This window comes from Esox lucius, chromosome 7 (genome assembly GCF_011004845.1).
Source record: "Esox lucius isolate fEsoLuc1 chromosome 7, fEsoLuc1.pri, whole genome shotgun sequence".
Taxonomy (NCBI): Eukaryota; Metazoa; Chordata; class Actinopteri; order Esociformes; family Esocidae; genus Esox; species Esox lucius.
The window spans coordinates 49,995,490-50,012,238 of NC_047575.1; the positions used below are offsets into that span (position 1 = coordinate 49,995,490).

At 43.4% G+C, this 16,749-nt stretch overlaps 2 protein-coding genes across 7 annotated transcripts in view; one reads left to right on the forward strand and one right to left on the reverse strand.

The window, feature by feature from the left end:
* Positions 1-1,912: 1,912 nt before the first annotated feature.
* LOC105006190 (caspase-8) lies at positions 1,913-6,130 on the reverse strand. Of its 4 annotated transcripts, XM_010864588.5 has the most exons (7): positions 6,030-6,109; positions 4,580-4,617; positions 3,839-4,139; positions 3,594-3,739; positions 3,306-3,438; positions 2,519-3,188; positions 1,913-2,330 (listed from the first exon to the last, which is right to left on the reverse strand). In XM_010864588.5, exons 3-7 carry the CDS (start codon positions 4,128-4,130, stop codon positions 2,201-2,203), a joined length of 1,371 nt encoding a protein of 456 aa, XP_010862890.2. In that variant the 5' UTR covers positions 4,131-4,139; positions 4,580-4,617; positions 6,030-6,109; the 3' UTR covers positions 1,913-2,200. The 4 variants fall into 4 exon arrangements, with proteins under 4 accessions (XP_010862890.2, XP_012988318.2, XP_010862889.2 ...); XM_013132864.3 differs by lacking the exon at positions 4,580-4,617 and having other exon boundaries at positions 3,324-3,438; positions 6,030-6,130; XM_010864587.3 differs by lacking the exon at positions 4,580-4,617 and having other exon boundaries at positions 6,030-6,130.
* A 1,183-nt stretch (positions 6,131-7,313) lies between these two features.
* The window catches only part of LOC105006189, a 29,880-nt gene continuing 20,444 nt past the window's right edge, over positions 7,314-16,749 (forward strand). The window contains exons 1-4 of one of the 3 annotated variants that reach the window (XM_029120708.2): positions 7,315-7,415; positions 10,109-10,444; positions 14,130-14,346; positions 14,464-14,665. In XM_029120708.2, coding sequence (XP_028976541.2) covers positions 10,439-10,444; positions 14,130-14,346; positions 14,464-14,665 — 425 coding nt within the window. In that variant the 5' untranslated portion in view covers positions 7,315-7,415; positions 10,109-10,438. Of the gene's footprint in view, positions 7,416-10,108; positions 10,445-14,129; positions 14,347-14,420; positions 14,666-16,749 lie in introns of all 3 variants that reach the window. The other 2 variants (XM_013132865.4, XM_013132866.4) reach the window with 2 other exon arrangements.

Below are 16,749 nucleotides of genomic sequence, written 5' to 3' on the forward strand. Positions count from 1 at the left end.
TTGTCTGTCCAGATGCTGTAAGAACTCTTAGAATTGAAGAAGATACTTACGGGAGGAAGGAGAGCTGTCCTTTGTGTGAAGTTTAGGTAAACACAACAGTAAACATTATGGCAGGAAGGATAAGGTAGGGGAGGATAGCATTTGACTTGCGAGATAGAACAAAGGGAATGTGTTTTATTGACATGAGACAGATGGGCAGCATCTTACCACACCCCTTTTCCTCCCTTATATAAGTGTTTGACGCGTCTCTCTTATTTGCAAATAAATAATTAATAAACTGTTAATTGTGCCCAGGGAATTTTGTCTCTGCACTTCCTTCTTTAAGAGTTTTGATCGATAAAATTACCATCACAGGTGACAGCAGCAGCTTTGTAGCAGAAGGGGAGAGTACCATTGGTGAGGGAGAGGTTGACTATATTTGTGATGTGTGGACAGAGAGCAGGTATGGAGACTTTAAGCAGGACTGTGGGAAGAGGATCAAGAGAGCAGGAAGTATTTTCAACAGGACTGAATGAGGAGAGGTGAAAGTCCTGGGCAGATATGGAGGACAAATATGGAGGTTAACAGTAGGGGGGGCTGTGGTAGATTTATGAGATAGTAAAGAGTTTATTGTTGTTAATTTATCTTTAAAAAACTGCAAAAAAGAGTTGGCAACTTTAGTGGAGGGCTATAGAGTGAGTCATTGGAGGGCTGAAATAGTTTGCTGACAGTATCGAAGAGGGTCCGGGATTTCATACAGGAGCTGTTGATTTTGTTTGAAATGTAGGAGGACCTAGCAGCATTGAGGGCATCTCTGTAAGCTGAAAGGTGGGCTTCAGTGTGGACAGTGAGCCCCGATTTTCTCAACCGGTGTTAAAGGCGACGACCAACTTGCTTAATGGTTCAGAGCTCAGATGTAAACCAGGGGGATGAGGAAGTGAAAGAAACATTTCTAGTTTTTAGTGGTGCCAGAGTGTTGAGGGAGACAGACACAGCAGTGTTGAGATGGTTAGCTTGTTCTTCAAGTGATTTGAGGGTAGAATCAATCGGAAGAGCAGAGCAGATGGCAGACACCTTTCATTTAGCACTTGCAGACACCTTTCATTTAGCACTTGCAGACACCTTTCATTTAGCACTTGCAGACACCTATCATTTAGCACTAGCAGACACCTATCATTTAGCACTAGCAGACACCTATCATTTAGCTCTAGCAGCCACCTATCATTTAGCACTAGCAGACACCTATCATTTAGCACTAGCAGACACCTATCATTTAGCACTAGCAAACACCTATCATTTAGCACTTGCAGACACCTATCATTTAGCACTTGCAGACACCTATCATTTAGCACTAGCAGACACCTATCATTTAGCTCTAGCAGCCACCTATCATTTAGCACTAGCAGACACCTATCATTTAGCACTAGCAGACACCTATCATTTAGCTCTAGCAGCCACCTATCATTTAGCACTAGCAGACACCTATCATTTAGCACTAGCAGACACCTATCATTTAGCACTAGCAGACACCTATCATTTAGCTCTAGCAGCCACCTATCATTTAGCTCTAGCAGCCACCTATCATTTAGCACTAGCAGACACCTATCATTTAGCTCTAGCAGCCACCTATCATTTAGCACTAGCAGACACCTCTCATTTAGCACTAGCAGACACCTATCATTTAGCACTAGCAGCCACCTCTCATTTAGCACTAGCAGCCACCTATCATTTAGCACCAGCAGCCACCTATCATTTAGCACCAACAGCCACCTATCATTTAGCACCAGCAGCCACCTATCATTTAGCACTAGCAGCCACCTATCATTTAGCACTAGCAGCCACCTAACCCTTTTTCCAGGGTTCCGACAAATATTTGTACAACACAAAAATGTACTACCAAATTGTCCTGGTTTTCACCACAATAATAATAATGTAACGTTTAAATAATTTAATTATCCACAGGCTTATTTCACTTGTGGAAAACTGCTTTCCAAAACATTTTCCAAGTATTTCCAAGTCAATAGCATTATTATTTTTATGTTCTCTATTTATTTTTGACCGGCAATTACATTTCCATAACCAGAACTGTATGTTGATCGTCGCCTGCAGAGATTTGGTGGTGGTGGTGTTCAGTCCTTGGTGGTCGTGGTGTTCAGTCCTGGTGGTCGTGGTGTTCAGTCCTGGTGGGCGTGGTGTTCAGGACTGGAGGTGGTGTTGTTACTTAGACTGGCAAAGGGATCACTAACAAAGACCTCAGTCTGGACTTGACCTCTGGCATTTGTGGTGTCTTTTCTTTGTTGTTGCTCACCTCATTGTTGACCCGAGTTAGGATCCCCAAAATGTCATCACCCCTGAGAAAGACAAAAAAGAGGTTGCATTTGAGTTTGGGAAATGCAGACTGCCCAATCAAGGCTATGGACACATCTCCCCTGTTACACATTCCTGGGCAACTTCAACTTAGAACATTTATGGCGGCCATTTTAGCAGATTATTATACAATTTCAAGCACAAGTAGTACGCATATTCAATCAGGCATTACCTTGGACAGCCCTGTGTCAGCTGTAGGCACAGAGACTGGATGAACAAGGACCCCTTCTCTGGGTCTCTGTAAGCTTTGCGCTTGTCAACCGTGGCCATGGCCATGAGGAAATCTGCATCATTGTCGATGCTGTACAGAGGTTCTCTGCTGGCCTCCTGCACCTCTTTTGAACTTATACGTGGACCCACACTGTCTGGCTGGAGTGACTTATTTCTCGCTTTCATTTCAGCTATTGCTTTCTTATTCTCTATTTCTAGTTGCCGTAGCTGTTGTGCTTCCTCCTGCCTCATGTTATTTTGCTCAGGATCAATTCTGCACGCCTGGATGAAGAACAGTTTTGGCTTCTCCTTTAGGTCGGGGCAGTTAGAGGGGGTGAAGGGCAGAAGGAGGTCATTGGTGGGCAGAACCTGACCATCAGTTCCATAGATTCCTCTGTCTACTCCGTGACTCAGAACGCAGCAGATGAAGACATCACCATGTTGGATACGCCCGTCTAGATCAATGAACTTCCTGCGCTCGCCGGCCCACTCCATCACACCGCACTGCTGCAGCTCAGGGAACTGATTCAGCTTAGAGAAGATATTCAGGACTTCTTCCATCTCCTTCTTCTTCTTGTCTTTGCACATGACCACACAGAAACCCAACCAGCTGAATAATCTGGCCAGAGCCTCTGCAAGAGTAAAGAAGGATAATCAGCGTCAAAATGGGCATGGCCGGCACATCCCGGCAGCTTTTACTTTATGTGACATTTAAAATTACATTTTATCAATAGTAAGAATAGAAGTACTCATGGTGGTTGAAATACCAGCATCGATGTTTGATCCATTTCTGTCGTCTATATGCTTTATATCTTTAAATTCCACGTTATTGAGGATCAAACAGAGTCCTCGGGGCTTGCTGGTCACACCATACTTTCTGACCTGGAACACACACACAATAGTGATTAGAAATGGCTTTTACTTATTTTCCTATGTTTATCAGCAGTTGTTATGTGTATGTACTGACAGGATTGTAAGTTGTAAATGTTTCTAAGGCAGACTGAGTGATTTGTGTAGAGTGTTGTGTAATTTATCACCTCGTCAAGGTTCAGATCCCTTTTGACCTTCTTGATGATCCTCAGAGCATCTTCAGGCTGGCACCGCTTCAACAGTTGCAACACCTCAATCTCTATATCCTGCTTGTCATCCAGCTTGCCAGGATTATCCTCTATTGCTGCTTCTGCTGCTCAGAAAGACAGATACATCAACCACAGCTCAAGCAGAATATTAAACTATAGACGGATGAAAGGATACTGTGTTATCTGTTCTGATAAAAACATACCCTCTGGATCAGATCTGTGTTTTTGAAAGATCTCATTTTCTAACTGCTCAGCCAGATAATTCTGACTTATTCTCTTCAGGATCTCCAGTGTGATCTTCACAGCACCATCTCTATCATAGGTCGTCACCATGACATCCACAGTGTCTAGTCTGTCAGCCTTCTCCAGCCTTGACCTTGGGATGGGAGGGAATCCATGCACCATGTCCTGTTTCAGAAACCACTGAAATCTCTTCAGATCATCATTGGCCAGGTCTTCCAGAGTATTCAGCAGTAGCAAATGAACTGAATCCATTCTGGATCACTGCAAACCAAACATCAGAAAGGGTGGAATGATTTCTGAAGTATGAGGAACACTTGTGTGTCTAGTTATCACATTTAAGGAATAACAGTACAAGTAATCAAAGAGTAAGTACCAGCAAATGTGTAAATGTCAAAATTCCCCTAACATCTAAAAGCATTGATGACACACTTCAAGAGCAGTGTAGCAGTAAAACTGTCCTTTATTTTGACCATGTACAATTTGTATTCCTAATTGGTTTGGCTGCATTGAGGGGTGTTAACAATCCACTGTCCAGAGTTGTTTGTGTTGAAAATCAATCAGTTTATTGATTATTTTTTACAACGTATTGAAAATAAATGAATTACTTAAACTGAAAAAGCAAATCTGTGTGTGAATCCACATTAAATAATACAGTTGGTAAATATGGATCATGTGTCCTGCCATTCCAAACACTCCCCCACCTTGGAGCCTGTAGATCTTTTAATGGTTCTCTCAGTGCCTGTAGAGGGGGCCATACACACTCAAAGGGAAAAGTAGTAACAAAAACACACACACATCACTTAAACATCAATAAACAATTTAGTTCTTAGGCTCTCATTTGGGCTCCTACAAGCAGGATTACCAAGAAAATAACAAATATTGTTGATTGTACAGCTCTTTTGAGATCAATCCATGTAAAGCGATTTGCTGCCATGTGAGTGGAGAACATTTACATTTAAGCAGACAGTCTTACACAGATTGACTCCAATCTCTAAGCCCCATGCTCCACCACGCAACCCTGGTGTTATAAACCCCATGTTCTACAGCCCTGGTGTTATAAGCCCCATGCTCTACCCCACAACGCAGGTGTTATAAACCCCATGTTCTACAGCCCTGGTGTTATAAGCCCCATGCTCTACCCCACAGCCCTGGTATTATAAGCCCCATGCTCCACCACACAACCCTGGTGTTATAAACCCCATGTTCTACAGCCCTGGTGTTATAAGCCCCATGCTCTACCCCACAGCCCTGGTATTATAAGCCCCATGCTCCACCACACAACCCTGGTGTTATAAACCCCATGTTCTACAGCCCTGGTGTTATAAGCCCCATGCTCTACCCCACAGCCCTGGTATTATAAGCCCCATGTTCTACAGCCCTGGTGTTATAAGCCCCATGCTCTACCCCACAACCCAGGTGTTATAAGAGCCATGCTCTACCCCACAGCTCTGGTGTTATAAGCCCCATGTTCTACAGCCCTGGTGTTATAAGCCCCATGCTCCACCACACAACCCCTGGTGTTATAAGCCCAGGGTTGTGTGTATATATGTTGAGTTCAGTTAGCTAGAGAGGAAGTTGCATCATTTCGATTGTTTTAAATACTTCATCGGTAATGCAGGCAGATGTCGCTTCAGCATTATGGCACGACTCTTACTACAATTGAGGTTTTACCAAGATGATTTCTCAGTCAGTTGTTGAAAATAAAAGTAGAGGCTTTGTTGCAGACCATACCTTTTGGAGACATTTTAGATATAAGGTAATGTCTGCAAATGTCTGAGGCATGGTTAAAACTTAGAGGGACAAGATTTTTATCTTAGAGAAATATAAACATTTTCATTTTTAACTAACACCACTGTTGGGTTGATGCTGTCACAAGTTGATAGAAAGGCTACTGTTCTCTCTATTGAATATAGGTCACAACTCTGAAATAATTGTTTATAATACCAATACTAATTATTACTCACACCTCTTCTGACATAGTTTACCACAATCAACAAACTGTAGATAATGAACTGCTTGCTAATGTTAAGGTAAGTCTCAGGTTTAATATAAGGGTTAAAGGTGTTATGGTTGTGATTAGGAGAAAGTTTAGGGTTAGTAGATTCATAAAATGTAAGCGGTAATCTGCAAATGAAGTGTCAGTTCTCTTACCTTAGTACTTTCACAACAATTGGAAGGCGATGGTTGCAGCTCGGAGTGGTTTCATTTGAGATTACCTTCGTTTCTGTCTTACACCCAGCCAACCCTCTTCCTTTTCCTGCTGGGGTTTGGCATCAGGCCACATTTTTCTTTGAGGCCCAGTTAATGCGTCAGGCATGTCTCTCTGAACATGTCTCAACCGTCCTAAGACTGCAGCACATTGTTAATGGAAAATACACATAGAAAATAATTGTTTAATGAGCCAAAATCAGATAATGGATATTAGCCCACTACTTTCTCCACATTCTCCAGTCTCATTAGAGGTGAAACCACAACATTTCTGTTTGTTTGTATATGTTAATCCACAATAAAACTGTATTTACTGTGATACAAATTCTCTTATTTATACACTTCAAAACTTGAATGTGTACCATAATGTGAATAGCATACAGATTATGAAAAAACAACTGTTGTAAAGCACTACATTTAGCAGTGTTACCGCTCTGTGCTCACTCTCTCACCCAGTCCACCTCAGTCAAATGATCATCTAAAATGTCCCATTTTGTAAACAAGCCATTGTCCCTGTACACATCTCTACCTCTGCCTTTGACTGGCATGTTTTAATTTATAGCCTTTTAATGTCAACATTTTAAATTAAGTCTTGTGGATGTACAAAATAGATGAAAAAAATATTCTGAAATGCTAGAGAAATATCATTCTGATGTCATTGTTTTTAATTACCAACATTATTATTAAGTTAATGTCCTCATTTATTATGGGATGTTAGAGTTCGTTGGAGTGACTCTGGGACATATAAATGTGTACACTGCTCAAAACATTAAGGGAACACATAATCATCACAGTATAACACCAAGTCAATTCAACTTCAGGGATATCAGTTAGGAAGCATAACTGACTGTGAATCAATGTCCCCTGTTTTGGACTAAATGAAAGTGTGCATTGGAAAGGTGCATTGGAGAGGTAACAGCAAGACAACCCCCAAAAAGGGAATGGGTTTGCTGGTGGTAGCCACAGACAAGTGATCTCTCTTTATCCTTCCTGACTGATTCTTTTCTAGTTCTGCATTTTGCTAGAACTAATCACTACTGGTAGCATGAGATGGTACCTGCAGCCCATTGAGGTTGCACAGGTAGTGTAGCTCCCCCAGGATGGCACATCCATACGTGCCGTCGCAAGAAGAAATTGGCAAGGTTGAATAGATAAAAAATAGAATTTTCTCCAAGGGGAATTCCTGAATATATGCAGAAACGCCCACAATTGTAAGGCGTAACATGACTTCATTATATCTGAGATCCAACAAAACGAAAGTAAACTCAACAAGACTTGTGTTGTTTGAGAAGCTTCCGTTTGCCTTTCTGTTGGTGTAAAAGACCCAGGGTAAGAGAACTAATCAACCTCCCAATTTCAGTTGTCTCTTCCACTAGTTTGAAATAGCGTTAAGGTGATGATGAGGATTTTCACACTCAGACCCGCACGCCGCTCATCATTGTCTAGTCTTCGTGAGTTTAAGTGCGTGTAACACGTGTTAACTATGAATCTATTCGTGGTTGAATTTTGTCAAAGGCAGAAAGTAATGCCCATAGAAAGGGGTTTAGTGGAGTTACGGAGCGCTGTGCTCCCTTACTTTTTAAATGTGAGATACCGAGTACATGGATGGGCGCATCGATAAACTTCCAGCCCTGACGATTCTTTTTGACAATTGAATAAAAATATCGATACCAGGTGCTTTCACTAATCAGTGACGTTTTTAAATAATGCAACTGGATGTGTATCATGTGTAACATATCCATTTGGATCATACGCTGATAAGATTACCAATCATGCATTAATGGCAGAAAAAATAACCTTAATTTTGAGGTGTATATGTAAAATGTCTGTAAGACAGTGGGAGTGGGGAGCTCACAGGGAAACGCCCGTATCTGATGACAAATGGAGGCTTAAATAATTCTCCGATATCCCACCTAATACTACTAGTATTACTTGGTACCAGATAGAAAAGAAAACCAGTGGTATTTCCCATCCCTTATATGGAATCCCACCAATGAAAAATGTTTATCTGATTATTATAATTATTTAAATGGATTGTAAAAAACAAAAAAATATTTCCTTTGCCTCCGATAAGTCAGAAAATAAAATGTTTTTCATTTTCCATTTCTCATTTACTGGCCATTTTTACTTTTTGCCCTGTTGATTATAGTACGACAGTGAATAAAAAGAAATGTTGCATGGGGAAAATGTGAAGTAGACAAATTATTAATCTGTGCTAGGACCGAGAAAAGTGACAATTTATTAACTGATTGGAGGCAGCGAAAATAATGAAATGCTTTTTACAGTCTATTTAAATTATTTAAATCATCAGATAACCTTTCACTGACATGTTATTTCTGGGATTCCATACCCCAATACGGAGCATTTGTTAATTGTTAATTGAACTTCACGTTCAAAAGCGTGCGCGTGCTTGATGTCAGAAGAGCGGGTTCATGAAAAGACGTTTAGGTACCGCGAGTACATGCAGTTAGGAGTTGTATGGTGATTCTAGATAATTCATCCACAGGGTGACCAAACGTACGGTTTTTCCCGGGACAGTCCCGTATTTCAGTCCGTTTTCAGGTGTCCCGAAAACAAATCATGTTTTGGCCCACATTTTCAGTCCGGTTTTGTGATTGGTCCGACCTACTGCCCATTCGAATGTGACAGGTTGTCATGATTTGCAACGTCTGTCAATTCTTAAAGTTCCTTATTTTATCCCTACTCGCTGTAACAACCATGAAGGAAATGTTAGGCTATTTGTTTGAATTAATTTTGGATTCTTACCGCGAAAAGTACAGACCACCAGACTCACACCCCCACAACAGACCACCAGATTCACACCCCCACAACAGACCACCAGATTCACACCCCCACAACAGACCACCAGACTCACACCCCACAACAGACCACCAGATTCACACCACCACAACAGACCACCAGACTCACACCCCCACAACAGATCACCAGATTCACACCCCCACAACAGACCACCAGACTCACACCCCCACAACAGACCACCAGACTCACACCCCCACAACAGACCACCAGACTCCACAACAGACCACCAGACTCCACACCCCCACAACAGACCACCAGACTCCACACCCCCACAACAGACCACCAGACTCCACATCCCCACAACAGACCACCAGACTCCACACCCCCACAACAGGCCACCAGATTCACACCCCCACAACAGACCACCAGACTCACACCCCCACAACAGACCACCAGACTCACACCCCCACAACAGACCACCAGACTCACACCCCCACAACAGACCACCAGACTCCACACCCCCACAACAGACCACCAGACTCCACAACAGACCACCAGACTCACACCCCCACAACAGACCACCAGACTCCACACCCCCACAACAGACCACCAGACTCCACAACAGACCACCAGACTCACACCCCCACAACAGACCACCAGACTCCACACCCCCACAACAGACCACCAGACTCCACACCCCCACAACAGACCACCAGACTCACACCCCCACAACAGACCACCAGACTCACACCCCCACAACAGACCACCAGACTCCACACCCCCACAACAGACCACCAGACTCACACCCCCACAACAGGCCACCAGACTCACACCCCCACAACAGACCACCAGACTCCACACCCCCACAACAGACCACCAGACTCCACAACAGACCACCAGACTCACACCCCCACAACAGACCACCAGACTCCACAACAGACCACCAGACTCCACACCCCCACAACAGACCACCGGACTCAACCCCACAACAGACCACCGGACTCAACCCCACAACAGACCACCAGACTCACACCCCCACAACAGGCCACCAGACTCCACAACAGACCACCAGACTCCACAATAGACCACCAGACCCCCCCCCCACAACAGAGGGTCTGTACTTCTTCCTGCAGTGATCAGAGCTGATTCATTCCATCCAGCAGTTGCCGCTATGGTTCAGAACTCCGAAGTGGTCCTTGATCCTTGTCGAAGACGCAATAAACGCTCACCTTCCTCTCGGCCCTCTGGGTGGTCGAATACAGGCGAGGTACCGGTCACACTGGAGGAGGAACCCTCTGCATCTTGCCGGCGTGCCGTCAAAGCGCTCCGGGAGTGCCCGGGGTATCCTGTGGAAAGCCTTGGATGAAACGGTGGATTGTGCTGGTATAGGCGCTGGTGCTGAATCCGTGGCTGACCTCCGGAACAGTGGTGCCTAGAAGGCTGGTGATGTAGACCTCCGGAACAGTGGTGCCTAGAAGGCTGGTGATGTAGACCTCCGGAACAGTGGTGCCTAGCAGGCTGGTGACGTAGACCTCCGGAACAGCAAAATGTCATCCTTTCTCCTGTAGAATCTGAGCATTAACAATTACAATATGAATGTACGTTTCATTGGAAGTGAATGTGCCTAGATAATGAGAACAACAGAAACCTCTCTGTTTAGATTATCTCTCAGTAGGTAGCGCTCTAATGACAGGAATGTTTACGATGGCCATATGGCATGGGGGTTGACTCCTAAAAAGTTAGAAACGCCCTTAATGTATAGGCTAGCTGGTAACCAACATTACAGTGAGAAGAGATTGACTGAGAAGAGATTGAGGTTGTGTAAGGAAGACCAGGTCCGTAACCTCATGAACAAGACTTTCTAATGCTGCAATAAATAATATACTTTCTCTCTCCCTTGACAAACGGGTATGCTAATTATTACAACCACTATACGAAACGGCCGATTTCTAACACTCCCTTGGCAAATTCCTGTTTTATTGAGGTTATGCTTTTCAGCGATCTTCAATATTCATTCATTCTCACCATTACTTCAAATACACCACTTTGGGCTAAATACAATGGCCCTCATTTATCAAAAGTGCGTACACCAAATTTCCAGCGTACACCTGGCGTACACCCAAAACCACGGTGACTTTGAGATTTATCAATATGGACGTTGGCGTACGGCACTCTCAAATCCTACGCCAGCTCAGGAGGTGGTGTACGCACGTTTTGAGTTAGTGCGGAAATGCGCAGGAAAAAAAATCCTAACGCACTGACAAACTAAAAGATATGATATATTATGACCCACTGTAAAAAAAACAACAACATAATTACAAACTTCAGTGTTTATTTTTGTGCAACATGGACTTCAATGTTTAATTTCTGTGACTTTACCAAAGCATTTGATTTACATGTATTCCTTCAGATGCGAGCCTGTGCGCTTTACATAACGTTTCAGGGTTAGGGCCGGCAGTTGCGCACAGACTGGTTCAGTAATAAAAGGCTTTTAATGACCAAAATATAATTCAGACTGACAAAATAATAAAAATGACATTCTTCTTCTTTTAAATATTTAATAATAGAAATAATAATAATAAAGACATTCTTCTTCTAAATAACAATAAACGTCATTAATAATAAATATCATAAAATAATAAGACGAATATTACAAATTGTCATGCAATTATTAATGTGAATTAATGGTACTCCACATCACATCATCTTTTATTCCTCTTTTTAAACTGCCAAATAAAACAATTTTATTTATTTCTACCTCCCTGGTGATCGTCCCAATCTCCGCGTGAGAGAAGTTTCTCTTTTTTGCCGTCTTCCGTGTGTCCATGGCGTAAAATGAGGGCGTGGGGGAAGTGGAGACTTGAATATATGGGGGCGTGTTATTCTAATGACGATCGTTTTCAGCCGCAGCATTTATCAAGGGCAGGTATTGCGTACACCTGGATTTTAAAGGTACGCACAGCTTCATAAATCAGGCGGTGAGAGGAGTGTAAGCTAAATCTTACGCCAACATATACGCCCGTTTCTACGCAAGAATGATAAATGAGAGCCAATAAGTCTAAATCAAACAATTCATATTGCATTCTGTCCAGCAGATGTCCCTGCTGTGCACTGGGTTGGAAAGCTTTGAGCAATGAAGCGTTCTTTTGAAACAAGCCTCAATGGGTCAGAAAGCCTCGGTTTCCCATCCCTACCTCTGAGTGGGAGAATACACCTGAACACTTTATGAGAGCTCCGAGAAGTAGCATAAGGTTTGACATCACATCACATGGCAGCGTTTGTAGTGAAAGATAAAAACTAAAATGACTTGCTTCGCGTACAAAAAAGTCACTATATTTGTTTATTTAGATCATACTCATTAGCGCAGGTGATTGTGATGTTAAAGGATTCGTCGCGGTTTACTTTTGGGTAACTGAGGTAATGTGAGTCTTCTGGCTAACTAGCCTTAACGTTACTTAACTGTTACGTTAAGGCTATATTAAAAAATAGATGCAAGGTGGAGGGTGGCTGGCGTCTCCCTTAGATTTGAGGTGGTTCGGGCATCTGGTAAGGTTGTCCCAGGATGTCTCCCTAGGGAGGTGTTCCAGGATGTCTCCCTAGGGAGGTGTTCCAGGATGTCTCCCTAGGGAGGTGTTCCAGGATGTCTCCCTAGGGAGGTGTTCCAGGATGTCTCCCTAGGGAGGTGTTCCAGGATGTCTCCCTAGGGAGGTGTTCCAGGATGTCTCCCTAGGGAGGTGTTCCAGGATGTCTCCCTAGGGAGGTGTTCCAGGCACGTCCACCCGATTTTGCAGGTTTTCCTACTTACAAAGCATATAGAGGTCTAATTTTTTATCATAGGTACTCTTCAAATGTGAGTGACAGAATCTAAAACAAATATCCTGAAAATCACATTGTATGATTTTTAAGTAATTAATTTGCATTTTATTGCATGATATAAGTATTTGATATATCAGAAAAGCAGAACTTAATATTTGGTACAGAAACCTTTGTTTGCAGACTTTCAGCTCCTTCCAAAGGGTTCAGGTCTGGAGACTGGCTAGGCCACTCCAGGACCTTGAGATGCTTCTTACGGAGCCACTCCTTAGTTGCCCTGGCTGTTGTCATGCTGGAAGACCCAGCCACGACCCATCTTCAATGCTCTTACTGAGGGAAGGATATTGTTGGTCAAGATCTTGCGATACATGGCCCCATCCATCCTCCCCTCAATACGGTGAAGTCGTCCTGTCCGCTTTGCAGAAAAGCATTCCCAAAGAATGATGTTTTCACCTCCATGCTTTACGGTTGGGATGGTGTTCTTGGGGTTGTACTCATCCTTCTTCTTCCTCCAAACACGGCGAGTGGAGTTTAGACCAAAAAGCTCTATTTTTGTCTCATCAGACCACATGACCTTCTCCCATTCCTCCTCTGGATCATCCAGATGGTAATTTGCAAACTTCAGACACGCCTGTGTAGTTCTGGGCTTCAGAGGGAGATTGAGAGGGAGATTGACTGTCATCTTGATCTTCTTCCATTTTCTAATAATTGCACCAACAGTTGTTGCCTTCTCACCAAGCTGCTTGCCTATTGTCCTGTAGCCCATCCCAGCCTTGTGCAGGTCTACAATTTTATCCCTGATGTCCTTACACAGCTCTCTGGTCTTGGCCATGTTTTTTTCTTAACAACAATTCAAGTTGTTAATTTGTAAGCTCCAAATCCTCTTATTTCACTCAGTGGACTTGGTGCCCTAAACATTTTTGCGACACTGAAGGCGAAATGAACTAAAATGACAAAATTCGAAGCCTGATTGCAACAATTCTATGGTTTCCTACAATCCAAATTAAGTATAAGTATGAAAAATCCCTGCTTTGAAATCCATTTACTATGCTGAATAAAACCAGGCAGTATCAGTGAAACTGCCGACTTGTACCCAGCTTTAACAAGGGATGGCTGTTCCTGACTTTGGCACCTACATTGGTGAAATGCTAGTAAAATGTAATATACTTGAGTGAGAAGACAGTGTTGGCAGACTAAATCTCATCAAACATTATAGGTGACATTTACAAGTGTTTATGACATTGTCCTGTGGCAACGTAGGCTATGTGTATTTCATAAGATATATTTTTTTATGATTTCAATTATCTGGGATGAGAGAGCATTAGGCTTAGATTTGTATTGCCATGCTGTTATTTTCCTGTGATAATGACTTTTAAAGATTTTGTTTGCAATAAAAATGTACACACCAACTTTGATGTGAAATATGTTTAGAAGCTGTTGTTTGTATTGATTGATGTGTTCATCTCTCAGATGTTTGCCCAAGCCGCAAAAGCCTTCGTAAAGGACACAGATCCTGAAGGATCCCTAATTCCTTCGTCCAGACTACATGAAAACCTGAACATCTACTCACTAATCTACAAGAAGCCCCGTTACTGGTTTCAAACAAAAGAGAAATACGAGTCCCTTCACTTCACCTTCAGTAATGTGCTGAATACTGAAGGTCACGAAAATACCCTTTCAGGCATGGGTAAATACCAGATGCTACTTTAATGTTTGTAGATTTGTACAGATGATTGTTATCACTGTAATTTCTATATACAGGGTTTTGTTGGACAAAGGAGTCTAATGTCAAACTGTTCCTTAGTTATCACGGCTGCTGATGAAGTGGACTGGCATATGACAAGCAACAACAAGAAGAATTGTAGCGTAGATGGAAAAGTGGAAACAGCGCTGGCTGATGGCGAAGTTAGATTGGGAGGAAACAGTTCCACCATACAAGAATTCAAAATTATGACGAAAAAAGAAGCTGTGGATTTGGACAAGTTTAAGAACTTCTGTCAAAACAAGTGAGTTACCTTATATTTTAACATGTTTACATTTGTACAGTATGTTAATATAATTTTGTATTCATGTTAATGTGTTATTATTTTGTTAATATATATTTATATTTCGTACATGTATATATGTTTACATTTACTCTATATATTGTGTTTTTATTTATACTACAGTTGTATATGTTAATATTTTGACCCGCGATCAGTGGTAGAAACTGGCACAGATGTCAGCCTGGCATCTTTAGTATAGTCCTGGTCAGCCTGGCATCTTTGGTGTAGTCCTGGTCAGCCTGGCATCTTTGGTGTAGTCCTGGTCAGCCTGGCATCTTTGGTGTAGTCCTGGTCTGCCTGACATCTTTGGTGTAGTCCTGGTCAGCCTGGCATCTTTGGTGTAGTCCTGGTCAGCCTGGCATCTTTGGTGTAGTCCTGGTCAGCCTGGCATCTTTGGTGTAGTCCTGGTCAGCCTGGCATCTTTAGTATAGTCCTGGTCAGCCTGGCATCTTTGGTGTAGTCCTGGTCAGCCTGGCATCTTTGGTGTAGTCCTGGTCAGCCTGGCATCTTTGGTGTAGTCCTGGTCTGCCTGACATCTTTGGTGTAGTCCTGGTCAGCCTGGCATCTTTGGTGTAGTCCTGGTCAGCCTGGCATCTTTGGTGTAGTCCTGGTCTGCCTGGCATCTTTGGTGTAGTCCTGGTCAGCCTGGCATCTTTAGTATAGTCCTGGTCAGCCTGGCATCTTTGGTGTAGTCCTGGTCAGCCTGGCATCTTTAGTATAGTCCTGGTCTGCCTGACATCTTTGGTGTATTCCTGGTCAGCCTGGCATCTTTGGTGTAGTCCTGGTCAGCCTGGCATCTTTGGTGTAGTCCTGGTCAGCCTGGCATCTTTAGTATAGTCCTGGTCTGCCTGACATCTTTGGTGTAGTCCTGGTCAGCCTGGCATCTTTGGTGTAGTCCTGGTCAGCCTGGCATCTTTGGTGTAGTCCTGGTCAGCCTGGCATCTTTGGTGTAGTCCTGGTCAGCCTGGCATCTTTAGTATAGTCCTGGTCAGCCTGGCATCTTTGGTGTAGTCCTGGTCAGCCTGGCATCTTTAGTATAGTCCTGGTCTGCCTGACATCTTTGGTGTAGTCCTGGTCAGCCTGGCATCTTTGGTGTAGTCCTGGTCAGCCTGGCATCTTTGGTGTAGTCCTGGTCAGCCTGGCATCTTTAGTATAGTCCTGGTCTGCCTGACATCTTTGGTGTATTCCTGGTCAGCCTGGCATCTTTGGTGTAGTCCTGGTCAGCCTGGCATCTTTGGTGTAGTCCTGGTCAGCCTGGCATCTTTAGTATAGTCCTGGTCAGCCTGACATCTTTGGTGTAGTCCTGGTCAGCCTGGCATCTTTGGTGTAGTCCTGGTCAGCCTGGCATCTTTGGTGTAGTCCTGGTCAGCCTGGCATCTTTGGTGTAGTCCTGGTCAGCCTGGCATCTTTAGTATAGTCCTGGTCAGCCTGGCATCTTTGGTGTAGTCCTGGTCAGCCTGGCATCTTTAGTATAGTCCTGGTCTGCCTGACATCTTTGGTGTAGTCCTGGTCAGCCTGGCATCTTTGGTGTAGTCCTGGTCAGCCTGGCATCTTTGGTGTAGTCCTGGTCAGCCTGGCATCTTTAGTATAGTCCTGGTCTGCCTGACATCTTTGGTGTAGTCCTGGTCAGCCTGGCATCTTTGGTGTAGTCCTGGTCAGCCTGGCATCTTTGGTGTAGTCCTGGTCTGCCTGACATCTTTGGTGTAGTCCTGGTCAGCCTGGCATCTTTGGTGCAATCCTGGGGCCTCGTGTATCAATCGTGCGTACGCACAAATATGTGAGTAAACCGTGAGTATGCCAGTTTTGACGAAAATGTTGGTATTTATCAATGTTGAACTTGACAGGAAGGTGTGCGTGTCCCTAAGCAAATTTCAACCCATGTGTATGCACAACCTAGGGGTTGAATTGGAGAAATACCGTGCTATTTCGGAAAAGCTGGTAGAAGAATGTCAACTGAAAATCTTATCAATAGAAATGAAAAACTGTGCATGTGCAAACTGTTTCCTGCAACATCGTAGGCTTATATGAAAATAGCAATGCTGACA

What these genes read in the sequence shown, in the direction of transcription:
- LOC105006190 (XM_010864587.3), bottom strand. Translation starts at nt 4,130, where the DNA reads ATGGATTCAGTTCATTTGCTACTGCTGAATACTCTGGAAGACCTGGCC. An exon ending in TGGTATTTCAACCACCATGA is followed by an intron (nt 3,189 to 3,305) that starts GTACTTCTATTC and finishes TTACTCTTGCAG; the next exon opens with AGGCTCTGGCCAGATTATTC. An exon ending in CTGACACAGGGCTGTCCAAG is followed by an intron (nt 2,331 to 2,518) that starts GTAATGCCTGAT and finishes TGTCTTTCTCAG; the next exon opens with GGGTGATGACATTTTGGGGA.